This window comes from Struthio camelus, chromosome Z (assembly GCF_040807025.1).
Source record: "Struthio camelus isolate bStrCam1 chromosome Z, bStrCam1.hap1, whole genome shotgun sequence".
NCBI classification, from domain to species: domain Eukaryota; kingdom Metazoa; phylum Chordata; class Aves; order Struthioniformes; family Struthionidae; genus Struthio; species Struthio camelus.
Window position 1 is genome coordinate 75,280,077 of NC_090982.1, and position 19,240 is coordinate 75,299,316.

The following is a 19,240-nucleotide window of genomic DNA, read 5'->3' on the forward strand; positions in this document are numbered from 1 at the left end:
TCTTCTCCTCGTTCTGTTTTAATTTCTGATTTGTTGTATACTAACGATGAGTTATTGCTAGGTTATGTCAGTATGGTTTTATAGCGTAAGCTTTGCCTACTAGAGGCCAACAGAGGAACTAACAAATAAAAAATGGATCACCCATAGTAATTGGGCTCAGAGTGAAGAGCTCTGTTCTATTCCCCATTCTCCCTGCCAAATCCTTTTGCAAAACTTGCCTCCCAAATCCCACTCCCTTTTCCCCCAGTTCTCCAGCTGATTCCTTAGGGCTCATCTAGATCTCTGGGCATCAGAAAAGCACTGAATTTGAGCGAATGACTCCACAGATTCCAGCCTTAGTTTTAAGGGCAAGTGTGAGAAGTTTGTAACAGTTTGGAGCAGTTCCATTTCTGGTATTGTAATTTACATTAATCAATTTGGGATGTGTCTATGTGTGTGCGTTTGTCTTTTTTTTTTTTCTCCCCCCCTCCAGAGTGGTACTGGGAATGTCTTCTACGACCATGGTTTTACAGGGTTCTTGCAGTTGTTTTGGCCACGTTCTCTGTAATTGTCGTGTGGTCGGAGTGCACGTTTTTCAGCACAAAACCCGTTTTATCCCTATTTGCAGTTTTCATACAGCTGGCAGAAAAGACATACAATTATATATACATAGAGGTAAGTTTGAGGTAATCACTCCACAAAAATCTTTATAGTTAGATTGTTATTACAATAATAGTAGATTATGCTAATTTTAAAGTAAGTCTCTGTAAATAAGCTGTCAGCTTTCAGAAGGTCTCTAAAATACGTAACACCAAATTTGGTTTCTGTAGAGAAGGTCCCCCTTTTTCCACTTCTTGCACTTCTCCAGTACTGCATGACAGTGTAACCCACTTGAGCTGAGTAGTACATATGTGGAATAGTTTGTGAAATAATAGTTTGGAACTTAGGTGTTTAGACTTTGTGTATTACCTGTCTTTAACCAACTATGTATACAGCCTCTCTCTCCTAAATATGAATTTGCTACTGACTAAAAATCCAGCCCTGGGAGGTGTGGTTAGCATAAGAGTGCACAAATTTATCAGCAGAAGAGCTGAGCTGAAAAATTCCAATTATACTAACAAAACAGGTTGAATTTTAAAGACTTATTTTACTATTGCGGGAAGAAAATATCAAATCAATCATAGTAATTACCAAGGCAATTATATTAATTTAATTTGCGTAACAGAAAGAAGTAGTACAGATGTTCCTACAGTAACTTATGCTACGCTTATGTGAAGTGCAGGATGTTGCAAATATTACTCTCCAATTCAACTAGTCGAAAAAACCTCCTGAGTGTTGTCTTAGAGCTCATGTTATTGTTCCGTCTCAGAATGAAAAGTTGTACTGTGCAGTCAACCTGTTGCAAACATAGGCTATAAACCTTAGAACCTTTAGTAGAGTTCTAAATTCAGATGCCTTTTTTTCCCCAGATGGCCTGTTTTCTTACCATCTTCTTCCTAAGTATCTGTGTTTACTCTACTGTCTTCAGGATCCGTGTATTTAACTATTATTACTTGGCTTCGCATCATCAGACAGATGCGTACAGTCTCCTTTTCAGTGGAATGTGAGTACACAGTATATATTTTGCAGATTTCCTGTTAAATAATTAAAAATGTCAATTAAAGTTTAATTGATATCCTTTCATTTATGATCATATGTGTATAAATCCCATTAAACTGTTCATCATTAATCCCTGTTGTATCTAGTTACCATTTATTAGTGTTTTTAATGTGATAAATTGTTTTTAAACGTTGTTATATCTTACACTTATACAGGTTATTTTGCCGTCTTACTCCACCATTATGTTTGAATTTTTTGGGCTTGACCCATATGGATGCAACAATCTCTCATAAAAACACTCAGCCAACTGCTTACACATCAGTAAGTATAGAAAGCATGGTTTTGAAGCCTCTGTGTGGTTTAGAGAGGAGGAAAAATATTTTGAGACGTTTGTTAAGATTTATTAAGGTTCACATCCTTCTCCTCACCCTGCCCAGATATTCACTAATATAAAACAGAGCGGAACTACTTATAGACTGGGAGTTAGATACTGATTGCTACGCATAGTAATTGTCAGTAGCTCAATTTTTCTATTTTGGTCTATTTATGCTAAGAAAGTACCGCATTATGCTGAAGAGTGCAAGCTGTTCTTTGTGTTCTGGTAGCTTTAGCTTCCACTAGCTCTAGCATATGGAGTGTCTTTATGGATTGGGAGCAAACCTAATTTGCCACTGAAAACTGAGATTGATTTTACTGAACAGCTAATTTCTGCAGGTTAGTCAGCCACCTCTCCCGTTATTACTAGGAAGTAGATTCTTAGTCCAGAGATTCCTTTTACAGCAGGTGAAAACATCCACCACATTTGGACTGATTCTGGATCAGGTGAGGCAAAAAGATTATCTTAGAAACCCCAGAGTGAACACACTGGGAGGTGACCTTGCTTTTATAGCTGGGCATTTCAGGTCAACTGCCTAAAATAGATCTATAGTGGTAATACTTTAAATTGTTAACTAAATGATTGTTACCTATGTTTCACATACTACAAAGGAATATGTATTTGTGAAAACAGCAAGATGTCACAGTCTTTCTGGATATATCTAGAGTAATTTACTCTTATACTAGTGGTTTGTTTTGTTTTCTTCAGATAATGGGATCTATGAGAGTGCTATCCTTCATTGCAGATGGATTCTATATATATTACCCGATGCTTGTTGTCATTCTCTGTATTGCCACATACTTCAGGTAGGTAATTTGCAAGACTATGATGCTCCGCATTTGTTTGTATTAATAACGTTAATTTCAGTTAATTTCAGATTCCTCTTCCAGCGCTGGAGTTGTGACATACTAATAAAAATGCCAAACATAAAACCATAGATCATTATTTATCTTTGTGGAATATGTACCTTTTTAAAGTATCCTTCATATTAATTCCTAACTGAGGTTTCTTTTGTTTTTTTTCATTAAACTTCATTTTTGGTTTTGGGGTCTGTACTGTTAAAACTTCAGAGCCTACAAACGTTTAGATTTTGGCTAGTTCAGTTTAAACTTAACGTGAGGAGGCTGTGTTTTCAGTAAGATTTTCTAATAAACTAAGAAACGTTAGAAGAAACTTTAGGTAATGAACTTTCTAACAAACTCATAACAAATATCTGATCAGTTACCAGGCTTTATTTTAAAAGCATGGTGGTTTAAATCACTGAATACTGCTTTCCTGAGCCAGAGATTGTTGGATATTGGAAGGGTGTTTGAGAAAAGTTTCGTGGTGTGTTTGCTTTGTCCTTGTATTCTTTCAAAATACCTGCCTTTGACCACTGTAAGAAATGAGATGCCTTTGGTCGGACCCTATTTGGCTGCATTTGTGTTCGCTCCTTCAAACCTATGTTGCCATTCAGTCGAGGGTAGTGTATAGTTATGTAGAATGTAGTTCGGTGCCTTCAGGTCTATTAATATCCTATGCGCATCTACAGGTAATAAGGTAAGGATCCAGTCCCAGCTTTTCCCTGTCTAGCTTCAGGTTAGGTGACATACAGCAGTGGCGGGGGGGGCGGGGAGGAAGGGAAACAGGAAAGTCAGCGACAAGAAAACGGTTTGTGTGAGTTCTTGTTCGTGATGGTCCTGGGTGTTGAACATCACAGTGAAAAGTAAGGAAAGAAAATGAAGGAAAAAGAAATTATTTTGCTTAAATTCTCATGCCTTCTAAAAATTGAAATGTATACGGGACAAAATGTTTAATGAAAATCTAATGAGGAAAGCTATCTCCCTTATTAAATCCAGCAGTCTTAAAGTTCAGATAGTACAGGAATGCACTTCTCAGCATAAATGTATGACAAAGCCAAGTTTTAAAACGATATAGATGTTCCAGTTTGGAGAGAGGAAAACAGCAGCAATAAAAACAATAATTGTATTCTCTGGTGGGAAATTGAAAGCGTAAGAGTATGCCAGATATTCCTCCTGAATGAAAACTGAGATGAAAGTGACTTCCTATATTATTGTAGTTTCAGAAAACAGAAATCAAAATAGATGGAATCTTTATAGTAATTTTGCTCTGGCAGAGAAGAGTCAGTGAGCTATCATAGGCATAAATTATATCTGAAAAAATTGCAAGCAGTTGTCTTATTTTTAAGTCATTTGCGCTACACTCAGACTGTCAGCATTCTCATCTCCCTGAGTAGGGATATTACATTACTTTCAGCTGTATTTAAGAACCTGTCACTGTTCTGAACTTTGATGTCTCAATAAGTATAATAATCTATCTTTTCTTCTGTTGCTTTTTTCTTTGATTTGTCCATGATTTTTGAATGATTCATTTTACATTTTGTATTATAATATAATATATCCAAACTATTCATTGTAGATTAACAAAGGAATATGCCTGTCCTTCTGCTTTCACCAGTTTAGGAACTCGTTGTTTGAATCTTCTGGGATTCCAGCAGTTCATGGGGGATAGCGAGATGACGTCTGATTTGATTGATGAAGGAAAAGAACTAATCAGAAGAGGTAAATTGGATCCTCTATCCTATTCTGCCTACAAAAAATAATACATTGTTGCATTAAAGGTGTCTAAAATGTTGCAAAAAAGCATGTAACTTAATAGTTTGTAAGTATTTTGAAAACCAGTGGGGCAATAGATTTACAGTTGTGTGGTGGTTATATAAACTGTACCAGACTATCAACACCCAAAATAAAACACAAACTTTTCTTCCAGTATCTAAATTTTAGACACTAGATAAGCAGTGTTTTATGATTCAGTTAGGTGATACTCCTCTGAAGTCAGTACTGATCTAATACTGATCTAATCTAATGGTGCTAAGATCCTATGTAATCTGTCATAAAGGATAATTAGCACCTCAGGTGTTTTTATCATTGACAACCTCATTTTAATGTTTCTTGGTGTAGGAATGTTCATTCAGCTGTCCCTCCCAAATTCTGTCATCATCTTTAGTTCTTTTTGGAGTTTCAGCTAACTACCGTGCGTTATCACAGAAAGCTTGTAATCCTGTGGAGTTGTAATTACCTACTGTTTTGGAGCGCTTTTTCAGACTCTCTTGTTGATTTGTGGTAGGAGCCTTTTGTTGAAAGTATCTTTTAAAGTTGTTCTAAGCTGTTGTGGTTCTTGAGTAAAGATTTAGAAGTTAAAATCTCTGGATACACTGCGATACTTCTTCTTTCATAGCTTATTAGAAACAAAATTATCTAGATTTAGTTGTACTATTTCTTTTTTGGAAGAGAGAGAGAGCATCACTCATTCTCTTAAACAAGAGATTGCTATTTCTTTTAAACACTGATGTTACGCTTCCAGCTGAACAGATGCTAACAGAAACTGTTTGGGCCATTTTTTGGGCCAAACAGAATTTAAGCAAAAGGTTTTGATTTGGTAATGCTCAGGTTTCTTCTTATCATACTGTTTCCAGCTATTTCTAAAAGTTTCCCTATGCTTTGCCATCTGGTTTCCAAAGGTTGTGCCTTGACCTCAGGTATTTTCCCACAGTGAATGAATTTTGATGGAAAACTCCAGCAGCTCTGTGGGTTTCTTGTTTTGTTTGTTTGGGTTTTTTTTAACTGTATGAGCACCTGATATCACACGCGCACACACAGACAAACATATATATACACAAACACTTTTTTATCTGTTGGTAGTGATTTTCCTCGTGTCTAACTACAAATATTTTTCTATTTCTAGAGAAAAGAAAGCGGCAAAGACAAGAAGAAGGTGAAAGTCGAAGAAGAGTATGAAATTATTTTAACTAATTATAATAATATACTATAATATCTGATAGGATATTTACTTCACCCTGATCTATTTGGCAAAAAAATACATGTCCAAATAATGGAAGGAATCAGTTTAGTCTTGCAGAATAGTCTTGGCTGGAGGAAAAAAAAGATAATTTTACATTTTACCTATAAAAGAAGGGAGTAATTGTCGTCACACTGCTTGTATGCTCATCTTACTCAGTGTGCTGTGAGAAGGACCTGAGCATATAGGTGTAACAGGCGTAGTTCCTTATGCTAAGGCCCTTTTTAATAAGTATCCTAGTCTCTAGGGTGCAGAATATTCTGACATGGCTTGTTCTCAGTGTCTTCTGCTGATGCTGCTTTGCTTGGAATAAAATATTTACTTGAGAAGGAACTGGAATGCAGTTTGTCAACCTGAAAGTTATGTCCTAGGAACCAATAGTATATCTAGAATATATTTACTTTATCAAAAAGAGTGATTCAGAGGGGAAGCCTGTTTTTAATTAAAAAAAAAAAAACAAAAAAAACCCAAACACTTCCCACCTCCTATCAGGTCAGGCAACCTCTGGGATCGCTAGGTCTGACCTTGCTTTCTTCTCCTCATGCGAGTGTACCAACTGCAAAGTATATTTAAAAATAGGGTTTTATTGTATCTGTTGATGCACTTGTGATTTGTATGAGATATTGTCAAATTCATTGGCTCCTCCCAGACTTCCCTTTTGCTGTGTGCACTCATTGGAAAGCAATTGGCATAGATGTATTTTTTTCCTCAGAGGGGGGAATTACATTTAAGATAGAAGGAGCGATGCCATCACTGCTTAGTTAGACACACAGACAAAATGTTTGGTTAAATTCATATTTTTAGTGCTTTCTGGACTGGAAGATTGGTGAAGGCTGAGTCAGTAGGAATAAAAAAAAACGTAGGCAACTTCAGTTAACTGTAAATTCAGTTTTTCGTTAGTTTATGACGTCAGATATTTAATATAGAAAGTTAGAATCAAATAGATATATCCAAAAGATGCTTGCAAAAAATGAATTAACTGGAGGAAGAGAAAAATACTATCTGGAGAAAGACAAGATCATACTGTGACTAAAAACTCTGGGCTTTTAAAGCTCAAGCATACTTGCCTTCAGTTCTTGATGACTGCCAATGCTGAGCAGGCCTTTTTTGCGATTTCCTCCTTTCCCCCCACCCCTGAAAAAGCAAGTTGAGTGGGGGGGATGTCTTAAAGGATCTCCAAATATAGTAAGTACAATGAGATCTCATAATTTTAGAACTTATCCTTTTGTTAAAACCGAGTAGAAGCAAATGCATTTAGTAGCTTCGGAAATGATCTGACATTAAGCAACAATTTCAGTTTCAACAGCAACTTCAATTTCAGATGTTACCTGTTGTTTGAGTTTGTATTAAATACTAAATGTAGCACATTCACTCGTAAAACATTTTGGGCTTTTGAGTGTTTTACTGGGTCATGATTGTTCTGTTCTTGATCCTTCTGCAGCTGAGACCTGATAGAGCTCACGGCATAAATTAGAACGGTAACTCTTGAGTATACCAGTTCCTACCAGTTCATGATCTGGGATCCAGATATAAATTTGAAATATATTGCAGTTATTTGAACCATTGCAAAAGTTTCTATTGAAAAATGAAGTTGTCTCCTAAAAGTAGCGTGTGACATTTCGTTCTTTAATACTTCACTATACTTCATATTAAAAAGTGTAAATGCTAAAACATTATATGATGGAATGAAAACACAGCAGAGCAAGTTTACTAAGCATGACCAGTTCAAATGTTCGTTGTGCCATCGGCAACTGGATATTTCAGAATTCTACCGCTAGGTGGAAGCAGAAACAAAAAAAAAAAAAACAACAAACAAAGAAACAAAAAAAAGACCTCTGTCTTCTCATCATAACTTGGAGCAAGCAGTTGAGCAAATCTTATTTGTAGATTTAATTTATAGTTTGTTTAATGTGACTCTTTCTTCTAAGGAATAGCTATTGAAACCTGATTAGTAAAGGGACGTATCTTTAGTTTAAAAAAATGAAGCAAAAATTCTTCCCGTATCAAGATACAGAGCAGTAATATTTTCAAAATACTGCTTTTATACTTCGATATGAATGACCAGTTAGGTCTAAATTGTGGGTCTAACATGTCTCTTGATCCAACTTATGCTCTGGTTGTGCTGTTCTTTACTTGCAGCTGATGTTTTCTTTTTTGTCTTTTTTCCAGGAATGGAAAGAGCGATATGGAAACAGAGAAGATTCCACTAGAAGCAGAGCTGTCCACACAGACCAAAAAGAGTCCAGCTTCTCAGAGACCAATGCAAATAGACGTAAGTTGTTGTGTGGGGGTTTTTTTCTTTCTTTTTTCTTTTTTTTAATATTTTGTCTCCATGATACTATTTATGTAAGTAACAGTAAATAGTTTCTTGTTTGTCTTAGAATAGCATGCCGAGATAGTCCCTTTTGTGGCACAGTGCCATCTTTCCCATTACAGCCACCCAAAAAGAGTCCTGAATTTCCTCCCGTCTTCAACACCTCTCTCTAGTTTAGGTTGGAGATTCTGGCTGGTCTGTCAGAGGGACCTCTGATGGGACATGTAACACTTGCAATTAGGGTAGCACTGGTCAACAAAGAGACTTTATTTGGAATATGTCTTGAAGTTGAAAGTTTTATATAATAGGTTACTGGCTTCTCATTTGTTGGTCAATAACCTGATTATTTCAGTCTGAAAGAGTCCTTTTGCAACTAGAACAGAGAAATTTTAGTATATGAGCACATACATGTTCATCTAATAACATCTGTGAAACTAGCCTGATTAGTTTATTACATGTGTTACTTTTGAGAAAGAAGAATAATGTTAAGCGTTTAAAACAACCAACTGTGTAGTGTAGTGCCTACTTTTAATCTTACCAAAAAGTTTATTTGTCATTCTGTGAATGTTTTATATAAATTTTATATGCTCCTGTAAGCTAACATCAAATGAGAAATGAAACTGAACAACTAAACATGTGTGACAGGTTGAATGAAGTGCTGCAAAGCTGTTTTTACGAAATTTACTGAACAGGAGGGAGAAGCTTCAAACGTGCTTTTGAGACAGAATTGTGGTGGACTTCCCTTTCTACCCTAGTTGGAAACCTAAATTTTCACTGGTAGATTAGCTAAAGTTATATTTTAACGTTAACCACATATATAACAGTGTTCCAACACCACAACAAAGTGTAGGCATGCCTAATGAAGGTGGCAGAGTGAAATGCAAAACAACTGTATTTCATTAATTAATAAAGGTGCCCTTTTTTAAAAAGCATGCAGCCAGAATTATTTAATATTGAATCTACTCTAAATCAGGCTTACTCTTTGGATAAGATACTAGAAAATTACTATTTTGGTCTTAGAGTGTGTGGAAATACCAACTTTAAAAGGCATTTATATAGCAAACAAATATCTTTCCCTCTTTTTGCTCTTCAGCACTATCAAAGTACACCCGATCAAATGGTAGGACTGAGAGAGATAGAATAGAACTCCTCCAGGATGCAGAACCTTTGGATTTTAATGCAGACTCAATTAATGATGACCCTCTTGAATCAGAGTCTGGAAGGTAAGCAATCGTCTGTTCTATTTAAAATGAAAGGATGTTAATATCTTCTGTCTTCTGCCCTATAACCACATAGGGGATGATTTAGTAATGATAGTTTTGTGAACAGTCTCATCAAGGCCTTTTCCTTTCTTCCTCCTCCCTGATGATAGAGGAAGTGTTTTAAAACCAACTGGAACCTGGGGATTTGTTCTTTTCAGTATTGTAGAATTGTCCGAGTTAGCTTTGAGTTGAATATCAAGAAGTATATTGGCATAATCTGAGATGTGGAAGTGAAAGAACTGGAGAATGGCCTGCATACATACAACATGAGGTTTTCTTTAATGTCTCATAACATTTCAGAAAGCTCGTTTGATTTCCCGACAGAAATACCATCATAAAAGATTGCAAGAAGTAAAACTGAGTATTGATAAGCCTGTAATCCCAGGAATATACCTGGGGACTAGAACTACTAAAGTAAATGAAAATCTGAATCTGTTAGGCAAAAAAGTCCTCACATTGCACAGTGTAGCTAGCTGTGTCTATAATAGGGTTTGATTCCAACATCAAATTTCTTGAGTCCTGTATCTTATTAGCTGGTAAGCTCTGCCCATATTTGGGAAGGAAGTAATACATTTATGAGTGTGTATTTTATCTAGACAGTTATGATTTAGAACCATTTCATGATAAATCATTTAAAAAGTCCATATAAAGAGTTATTTCTGTTATTTTTCAGCTAAAACTAGCATACCAAATTCAATAAAAATTCAGAAACGTTTTCAGTTGACTTATATCTGGAACTTCAGCAAATAAACTCCCATTCAAAAACGTCCCAAGGATCCCGTTAAATGACGCTACTATATTTTACAAATTGATTCAGTGATGTTAATTGATAACATTGTCTTGTCTAACCTAATGCCACTACCTTTCAAAAGTTGATTCTCTGTAGGCAGAGCAAGAGTTTAAAGAGGAACTAGCAGAGCAGTTCTAACAGGTGTTGACTTTTATACAGTGTTATTATTGAGATAATCTATAAAAAATATGCATATATAATTCTTTTTTGGGGCAAATCCTTTTCAAGTACAGTGTCCGAAGTCTTCTGGCACTGTACAGACTTTGCAATGTGGAATGTTCTGATTTGAAAAGAAAATTTAGAGGCACAGAGCATAGTTGAGCCTTCCTCTAGAAACCTTCATTTCATTCACATAGATGATAAATCAAGAGTAATGGCACGTAAAATATAAATTCACTCGAAAATAACTGGAGTAACATCGATTGTTAAAACAGTAGCTGTGTGCATTTTTTGTGGTTTTATTTTTTTTTAATAAACATTCTAGGGCAGTGTAACAGCACCGGAGAGGCTAGGGTTCTTGCTTTGAGTCCTGGGTTTTACTAGCTACTGCAGAGATGAAGTACATTATGCATATAGTGGAATTTACTTCTGCTTTTCAAAACCATTTACAGCATATTCAACTAATGATTTGTGAGGCTTCTTTTCTCCCACCAAGTATCCAGGCGTTTGTTTTAATCATTTTGGATGCTGCTCTCCTCCTAGGAATAGCCAGTAGAATCATCCAGCCAACAACTTTTAGATGTTGGTTTAAAAAAAAAAAAAAGTTTTTACTATTCAAAAAACATTCAACTTCTTTCCTTTGTAGAACGAGGAATAAAATTTGAGACTCCCTTTATTCATGTCACTGTTTCTGTTGGTCATATGAGATTTAATTTAACGACCACCTAACAAGTTCTCATGAAAACAGTAATTCAGTAGAATTTCAGATCCTATAATTCATAGAGACTTACTGTGTATAGAGTGCGGCGAGGGTCATATGATTTCACAAATCTTTATTCATTGGTCTTCTGTGACTTTTTTTTTCTTTCTTTTTTAACATTCATTATACAGGTACCAGCCTGGTGGAAGATACTTGTCAATGTCTCGAAGCAGAATATTTGATGATGTCTAAACTCCTCAAAGCTAAAGAAAATTCATTGAAAATCTATTTCCTACTCATTGATTGGGGGGAAAAAAATTATGTTTGTGATAGATCACTGAACTAGAAAAGACCACTTCCATTTGAAGAAAGAATATGAAGGAACAACTATATTTTGGAAATCCTCCTGTATGATAGCTCTACCACTTATGTCAAGATTATGCTCCTTCTATTGTAGATACTGTTATGCATCAGTGTGGACTTTTGTGTCATTACCAAAAGGAGAAAACTAATCAGTTAAATTACTACAGAATAAACTTGATAAATGTACCTAAGGCTCAACTTGAATTGTAACATGTAAGTTCTAGGAAGAGGATTTTTTGCAAGGATTTTTTTTTTTTTTTTCCTAAACAGATGTTGTGAGAGCATCTTAATGCATCCAAAGTGCAGTTATATCAATTATTATAGTAAACACTTCCTACGTTTTTTCTATTTGAACTTTATGCCTAGTCCAGAATCTGGTGAATTAAATTAAGGCTTCTGTTGGCTTCAGTGGCCTTTGAATCGTATCCTTCATAAGCAGGAAGTTTGAATGGCTGGCTGTTCTTCATAAAATGTGCTGGCATAAATTGTGGAGCAATGTGTATCAGTCATGAATGGTAATCTTTTCTTTTCCAATACTGTATGCAGATAAAAGATTTTAGCATATGTAAATAATTGAATATGGACCACAGTTTCACTATCACTGTCACATGAGCATATGTGCAATAGCAAGAATACGTTATCCAAGGTAAGATGCCTGCTTAAGGTTTTTACAGGTATAAAAGTTGAAAATGTTAGCACACTAATGGTTTTGTAGCTGTAAAAGAAATCTAATGTGAAAATTGAATTAAATGCTGAAACATTACAATTTGCACATGTTTCAGGCACAGTTTCAAATTTTAGAATATTTCTTTAGAAGAAGGGAACTACATAGCATGACTAGATTTGTAAACACTTAGAATGTCCCGACTGCCCTGGTTGCATTATGTATCTATTTTTAAGGTGCCTGTATTTTACAGTAAGTTGTTGCAAAAAGAATAAATGCTTATTTGTTTAAATGCCATTCAGAAATGCCAATTATTAGTGGTATAAAATACTTTGAATTAATTTCAGTGGTGTAGCTATATTTTTAAACTATAGTTAACTGAATGAATTTTCAAATTTAATCATAAGGTGAAAGATGTAGTCATACTCATGATATCTCAAGAAACTTGATTAACTTAAAATGTTGCTTTATTGCTTTATTGCAGTTTGTCTTACATTTTTACCACTTGGGAATTTTCTTATGTGGTTATTGCGAAGTGGTGTTGAAAACTGAAAGAGAAGTAGTTTCTACCATAAATTTTTTTTTTATCATGCTTAACACAGGCAACCCTTTAAGCAGCTAGGAATGGGTTATTCTGAATATTTCCATGAATGAGATGTTCTACTAATTCTTAAAAGTAGTCTTTGTTTTCTGAAGTAAGTGTTAATGGAATTCTAACTACCTCCTCTGATTTAGTAAATTAGTGGTATTTAGTATGGTATTGGTATTTGTAGGATATTGATCTGCCTATTTTAGAGCACTGAATTGTTACTATGAAGGAGAAAAAGTAGTCTACTCGTGTAGAAATAATTGTGTTAATAAATGGGCAGACATTAAGTAACTGTCAGTTCTGTTCTTAGGTGAATGCAGTGAATGACAGCCATGCCCATGTTTGTCCAAGCACATGCAATTTCCAAAATACCTGCAAGAGGTGGCTTTTCTAGTTTGGGGTTTTTTTGTGTGTTCTATAAGTTTCATCAAAATTTCATGGCTGCATCAGGGACTGGAAGCTGAGCAAATGGGAGACATTTTTATGCAGACTGTTTTTTAGCAACATTATGGTTAACCTCTTTAATTTATATTAGATATATTGAGAAAAAAAATCGTGAGTTCATCCTTAACTGAATAGGGTTACTCAGTTTATGTATATTTTTGGACATCCATGTGAACATACCTAGACTTGATGTTTCTGTTTTTAAAACTTGCAGATATCTCGCTTGCTTGCCCAAAAGCTTCTTTGTAAAATTCTTCAGGTGAACTAAGGTGCAAGTTCTTCATTTAACACTTGAAATGTTACTACAAAAGGGATCTAATTCAGTGCTAATGGAACATCACAGAAGCAATGTTTGTTTTTGTGAATGCGTGTGAAGTGTCTTACCTAACTGCTGGAGACTTCAGAGCTGGATGGAGCCTTAATGGGGCCTGATTTCTGCTCTCTCAGAAATGAGGAGAATGGTTGCTAACAGAATTTTCAATGTCAACTTGGTTAGCATCTGTGTGCGAAAGCTAGCTAGTCCCTGTTGTAAACCCTCTGTATAATTTTCATTGGAATACAGTAATTTGAGGGGTTGATGGTATAAATTAATGGCACTTGAATTTCAGTTGTTCATACAGAAATTCCTGCCTGATTGTGGTGGGAATCTACTGACCTTTTTTGATGCTGCTTTATAGTAATGAAGTAACCAATGGCTCCTTTTGGAAAGCACGGGACGTAGAGCTCCTAAAAATCTCTTGAGAGGTCTCCCCTGGATAGTGCTTGGAGTTCCCACCTCTCACATGTTCCCCGGATCCTGGGAGTTTAACTAAGGAATTAGTTAAAAGAAGCCAGGGTTTCACCTATAGTGTTCAGCGCTGACTAACAGTTACCCTTGCTCTAATTAAGTGCAATTTAGTAGGCTAATTAATATAAAGTGTGTTTAAAATATAATTGTGCATTCCTATGAATATAAATCTGGGAAAATTTCAAAAAAGAACTAGAGGGCACAACTATAAAAGAGCATTGGAGAAATAAGGGGTATGTTTGCACAGCATTTGCTGTGTACTTGAGCTAGTTTTAAACTAGTTTTGTTAAATATTTATATAACTAATGGAGAATTTGCTTGGAGGTTAAGTGCCTGATGATTTACCCCACTTCACGGCTAGATTGTGGCAACTCTTGCTGAGTTCTTTGCTGCTGTAGCTTTACTCCTAACAGTACCTCAGCTGAAAAAAAGTTAGTTAGCTTTGATGTGTTTAAGCAGAGACTGCACTGTAGACTAATGGTGTTCTTGCAACACATTTGATGCTCCAGATTAGGTGACTTAAAATATAACAGACTTGCAAGTGTGCTTTTGGAAACTGAATGTTAGCGTATTTATTCTGCCAGTATATGGTCATATTTATTTGTAATTAAAGTGTGTCACTTATATCTTTCTTTATAACTTCACTTCTTGAATTATTGAACAGTTAAGGTATACTTCCATTTCATTTTTGTTATCACACTGTTTCCTCTTAAGCTGTGAACATGCAAAAAAGTTTAAAAAAAAAAAAATCCAAGCAATAATACAAATGTTTGAATCTCTTCTTATCAAATATTTAAACCAGTGTAGAGAATCCATGCAAATTGTAATGGACTTTGAAAACTGAGGATGAAAATGGTAGCTTCTTTCATACTGTGTCAGCGCTGAGCTGGTTTCTTAAAATTATGGGGAAAAAAAGGGAAAATTATGGGGAAAAAAATACTCTAGTCAAACTTGACAGTTCCTGCTAGATTTGTAGTTCTGTATTTTCAGGCATTTAAAAATATATATATTCCAATCTCTTTATTGGGAAATGAGTCCTCTGCCTTTTTTTAAAGTAAGGTGCAGCTCTTGGCAGTGAAGTGAAGGAGTCTGTATATGAGGGAAAGTAAAAGGTGTTGAAACTTTCTTACTGTGTGCTGGTAGTGACGCTCTGGGAGAACTGTGAGGTATTTTATCATTTAGGTACGATAATGTGTTAGAAAACAACCAACTTTATACTGCTGTAAATGATACTACTGGAAAAATCCCAGTATATAATCTGCCTTTGTTTTGAAATCAAACCCTTGTAAAATGAGTTACTGTTAACAGTATTAATGGGAATGGGGGAAAGCTGCTATCTTTTCAATATTTATTCTTGCTATTATAAAACATAACCATGACAATGATTTTCACATACAAAGGTTTTAAGATGGTTACTCTGATTTACTGTAATGATAATTTGTATTTCATTAAATTTATCTTGGAATATCATAAATGTTATATAAAAAATACATTATCTTGTTCCAACTTTCATTGTTGTTAATAATTGCTTGCAATCTGAGGGACATTTACAATACCAAATAGAGATCACTTTATGAAGTAAAATTTGTATGAGGCCTCTTAAACAAATCTGATCTACTCATTACAGTCAAATGTATACATCTTAATCATTAACAAAAACACTGTTTGTGTTATATATAGTCTCCTAGTATTTAATTTTTCTTTAAAATTCAGAAAATGATTAATTTTTACAGAATAATTTATTTGTAAAATTTAAACTTTTTGATTTTTTTACATTCATTTTCTCTAATGGGCTCTACAGGTACATGTACTGTTTTACAGCAGTTCTCTGCTAATATTAGCTGTGCCTCTAATTGAGTAGTCTAGTCTGAAGTTAAGACACTCCTGCACTATTTTGTTATGTTAATAGGAACTCAGCATTCCCAGCAAAACAGCACCTTGAACTGGATCCCTTTTTAATGTATTAATTGCTATCATTGATTATGTTGCATTAGATTTGGTTTCAGTCATACTGTAAGTCCAGTCAGGTTTATTCATGTTTCTGTTAAAATGCACTCGAATGTATTCATCAGCATGCTTATAGTTTATCTTTTTATATTTCAGTTGTAATGGGCAGGCAATAATAATATGCAATTTCAGTTATTTCTTCAGGATAACATTATTTTTGACATATTCCTGTAAATTATAACAGTTTGAGAGTGATAGCTTAGTATTTCTCTCAAATTTTATAGAAATACTTTATTTTCTATAGAAATACCTTAAATTTCTATGGAAGTGTATGGAAGATAAGGGAATTTATTTGTAAGTATAGATTTAGTAATAGAAGATGTTCGTTCTCCAGTGTGTATCAAGGATAGTATGTGGGAGTGCTGCTAACGGATAGACTAGCTTCTTTTGCCTTATGATACAAGTATGTCTGTGCATAATACCTTGTTTTGAAATTCACTGAGTTATAAATTTTTCTGTGTAGTGTTCTAAATTATTGATGTACTGGATATATTTTTGAAATGTATGTTTAAATATGTAGTAAAAGAGTGGGCATGAAATAAATCATTTCTGCAATACATTTTTCCCTGGTGTATTTTAGATGTTCAGACTTCTCTGAAATGTTTTTTGATACTTTCAGAGCAAATTCAACCTATTCCTTTTTTCTTTTTTTTCCTGCAGAAATCAGAAGTTTACTTTAAAATTTAATTCCGCAAGGTTTTGGTCACCTTTTTACATTTTATTTAAAAGAGATTTAAAAAGAGAAGCTGAGAAGAAACCTGCCTACCCAGCCATTTCCCTGTCAGAGCAGGGAGCCAGGCTCAGACCTGCACTTTGGGCTGGACCCCTTCTGCGGCAGAGCGCACGCTGTGCGAACGTGGGGAGGCAGAGTGGCGCGGCCAGGCCTGCTGACGATGGATGCTTCCCACAGCACCTGTGGAGAACCCCGTAAGGAACCGGTGTGCGCTCCTGCGCCTGACAAGGTATCTTGGGGGGATAAGAAGGAGCAGAGGGTAGGGCTGCTACGCACCTCTTTCCTTTTCCAGAAGCAGTTGGACTGCAGCTGGGACAGATTTCCTTCTAGGTGGTAGCAGGCTATCATTGACCACAGAGGCAAGAGACTGCTGCCAGTACAGCTATGAAGGGACAGGCAAAAGCGAATAGGGAGTAAACTCTTATCTCTTCTTTTTCTGCTTTCCTGTTTATCATTTCAGTGTCCCCTACCCCTCAAGAAGAAGAAGAAGGAGGAAAAAAGCAAAAATAAGGCAGAGGAAGAAAGAAGAGAAAGTGTGTTTTAAATTAAAATATTTTATCATCTTTGTACAGCTACTATGGCAGGACAAGTTGTTTGTTGTTGTTTTTCTTTCTGACGAAGTGTCATTTCTCTTAATTTAAGGTAAAGAATCATCGGCTGGATGTAGTAGGTAGAAAAGCGATATCCCAGAACAAGTAATAGCTCATCTTTTTAGCGCATCAGAATATTTCTAACAGTTGAGATTGGGTGACTGCTGTATTTGATTTCTTGTTGTTTTCTACTATGCTGTACTTAATCTGCAGCTGCTGTTTTAAGTAAATTGCAGAAAACACGTTGCACCCTCAAGGAGACCAGTCTTTGCCATCACTGTAGTAGGAATGACTCAAAACTTCTTTATAAAGACCTCTCATGGCCCCCACCCTTCCAGAAGGGCCATCCATGCTCCCCCCGTTTTTGCTGCACTAAAAGTGCCTTTTATGTAGATCTTTTTGGTAGACATTTTTATATATGTGGTTTCAGAAATAATTTAGTAAATGAATGATGCCTGTAGATGTTCATAAAGATCAGTAACTGAAAACTCAGTAATCAAACTGAGCCATCTTATCTATTATCATAATCTAACACCTACCATTATTTTATTGACGAGAGAGAGGAGCAGCAAAATGGTCTTCTATGCACGGTTTTATTTATTTACTTTTTCTCCCCAAAAAAGATGGATATTGAAGTGAATCACTCTCAACATAGTTAACTAACCACAAACTTCCTCTGGACTTACTGTAATAAGTTGCTATTGTTATTAAGCAGTAGAGTATAGAGTTCAGAGGATGGTAGCTGCCCTGTATTGAACATTAACTTTCCAGTATTCGTTGTTTCAGATTTGTATTTGCTCAGAGAGGAGCAGAAGTTCTTCTGTTTAATCCTCAGTGGTTGCTAATGCAACTTGTATGCTTGGTGAATTTTTAAGTTTTTGGAGAAATAGTGTTTGACTATCTCGCTGCGAATTATCTGGGTTGTGGATTAACCTCGCTCTGTCCTTCTCACTTCACCTCTGCCTGCACTGTGCCACAGTGTGCCTGACAATGTGTTGTTCATCCCAGGCTCTGCTCTGCGTACTGTGATAAAAATCTTGCCCCATTCTTTTCATAAACCTGTCATATCTTTTGCATCATCTTGCTGTGCTTTGTTTCATTACACAACACTGCTTTTTTTTTTTTTTGGAAAAAAAAAAAAAAGATTTATCAAGAAGCCAAAGTTGGTCATGGCCAGATTCAGACTGGAAGAGACAGTTTTTCTTTGCTTTTTGGGGTCATGTGGACCTGAGCTGCAAAAAAAGACTCAGCTCAGAATCAAGAGGGCAGGTATTAGAGTGGTTTTATGAATGTGGGTTACAGATAAACACTAAAAAAAAAAACTCTTGTGTTCCCTCCACGAAAATACTTTGTCTGGTTAAAGGTGTGTGTTTGAGTAGCCCAGTCAACATAAAATCAAAGGCCTAACTGAGATGCTTCCACAGATCATTTCCAAGAACTGTGCTACACCTTTGAAATTCAAGTGAACACTTATAGTTGAGCAATTCACTGTCAAATGAATAAATGGTTTCCAAAGGTTAGGAAAGGTCATCTGTTCTAAGTAAACTTCACAGAGGCAGGACTGTGCTCAAAAGTTTTATTATGTGTTCTGTGTTAGTGTCCCTCGGAGACTGGCTCCTTTCATAAGCACTAGTACTCCTGTAAAGAACACCTAGCTTGTTTGGTGTTTTGTTTTGTTTTGGAGGAGTTTGTTTTTAAACATATGGGAAGGTGCAAAAGTAGTACACCACTCCACGACATGTTTCGATGAGCAAGCAACACCACGTTGCACAGATTTCACAAACAACTGCAAGGCTATTGCTGGGAGGCAGCCAGCGTGTCCCTATTCAAGGTGTGCACGGGGCAAGCCATCAAGGCCCCTTGTAGCATAGTAGGGGGAAAGGAACAAGGTAAGGTGAACCAAGGACGGAGACAGGACAAAGGAAGTGGGTAGAGAGGCAGAGCAAGGCAGGGGAGAGCATTGGAGTGCTGGTGATGAGCAAAGTGTGAGGTCTGCCTACTCACTAGGTACGTTAACACCTCTTGC

At 35.9% G+C, this 19,240-nt stretch overlaps 1 protein-coding gene across 1 annotated transcript in view; it reads left to right on the forward strand.

Moving 5' to 3' along the window:
- The window catches only part of LOC104147785 (G-protein coupled receptor-associated protein LMBRD2), a 32,389-nt gene extending 15,941 nt beyond the window's left edge, over positions 1-16,448 (forward strand). Inside the window, exons 10-18 of the mRNA XM_068928567.1 lie at positions 473-654; positions 1,449-1,582; positions 1,794-1,899; positions 2,663-2,760; positions 4,412-4,515; positions 5,699-5,745; positions 7,982-8,084; positions 9,220-9,349; positions 11,229-16,448. Of these exons, the coding sequence (XP_068784668.1) occupies positions 473-654; positions 1,449-1,582; positions 1,794-1,899; positions 2,663-2,760; positions 4,412-4,515; positions 5,699-5,745; positions 7,982-8,084; positions 9,220-9,349; positions 11,229-11,289 (965 nt within the window). The 3' untranslated portion in view covers positions 11,290-16,448. The remainder of the gene's footprint in view (positions 1-472; positions 655-1,448; positions 1,583-1,793; positions 1,900-2,662; positions 2,761-4,411; positions 4,516-5,698; positions 5,746-7,981; positions 8,085-9,219; positions 9,350-11,228) is intronic.
- Positions 16,449-19,240: the final 2,792 nt, after the last annotated feature.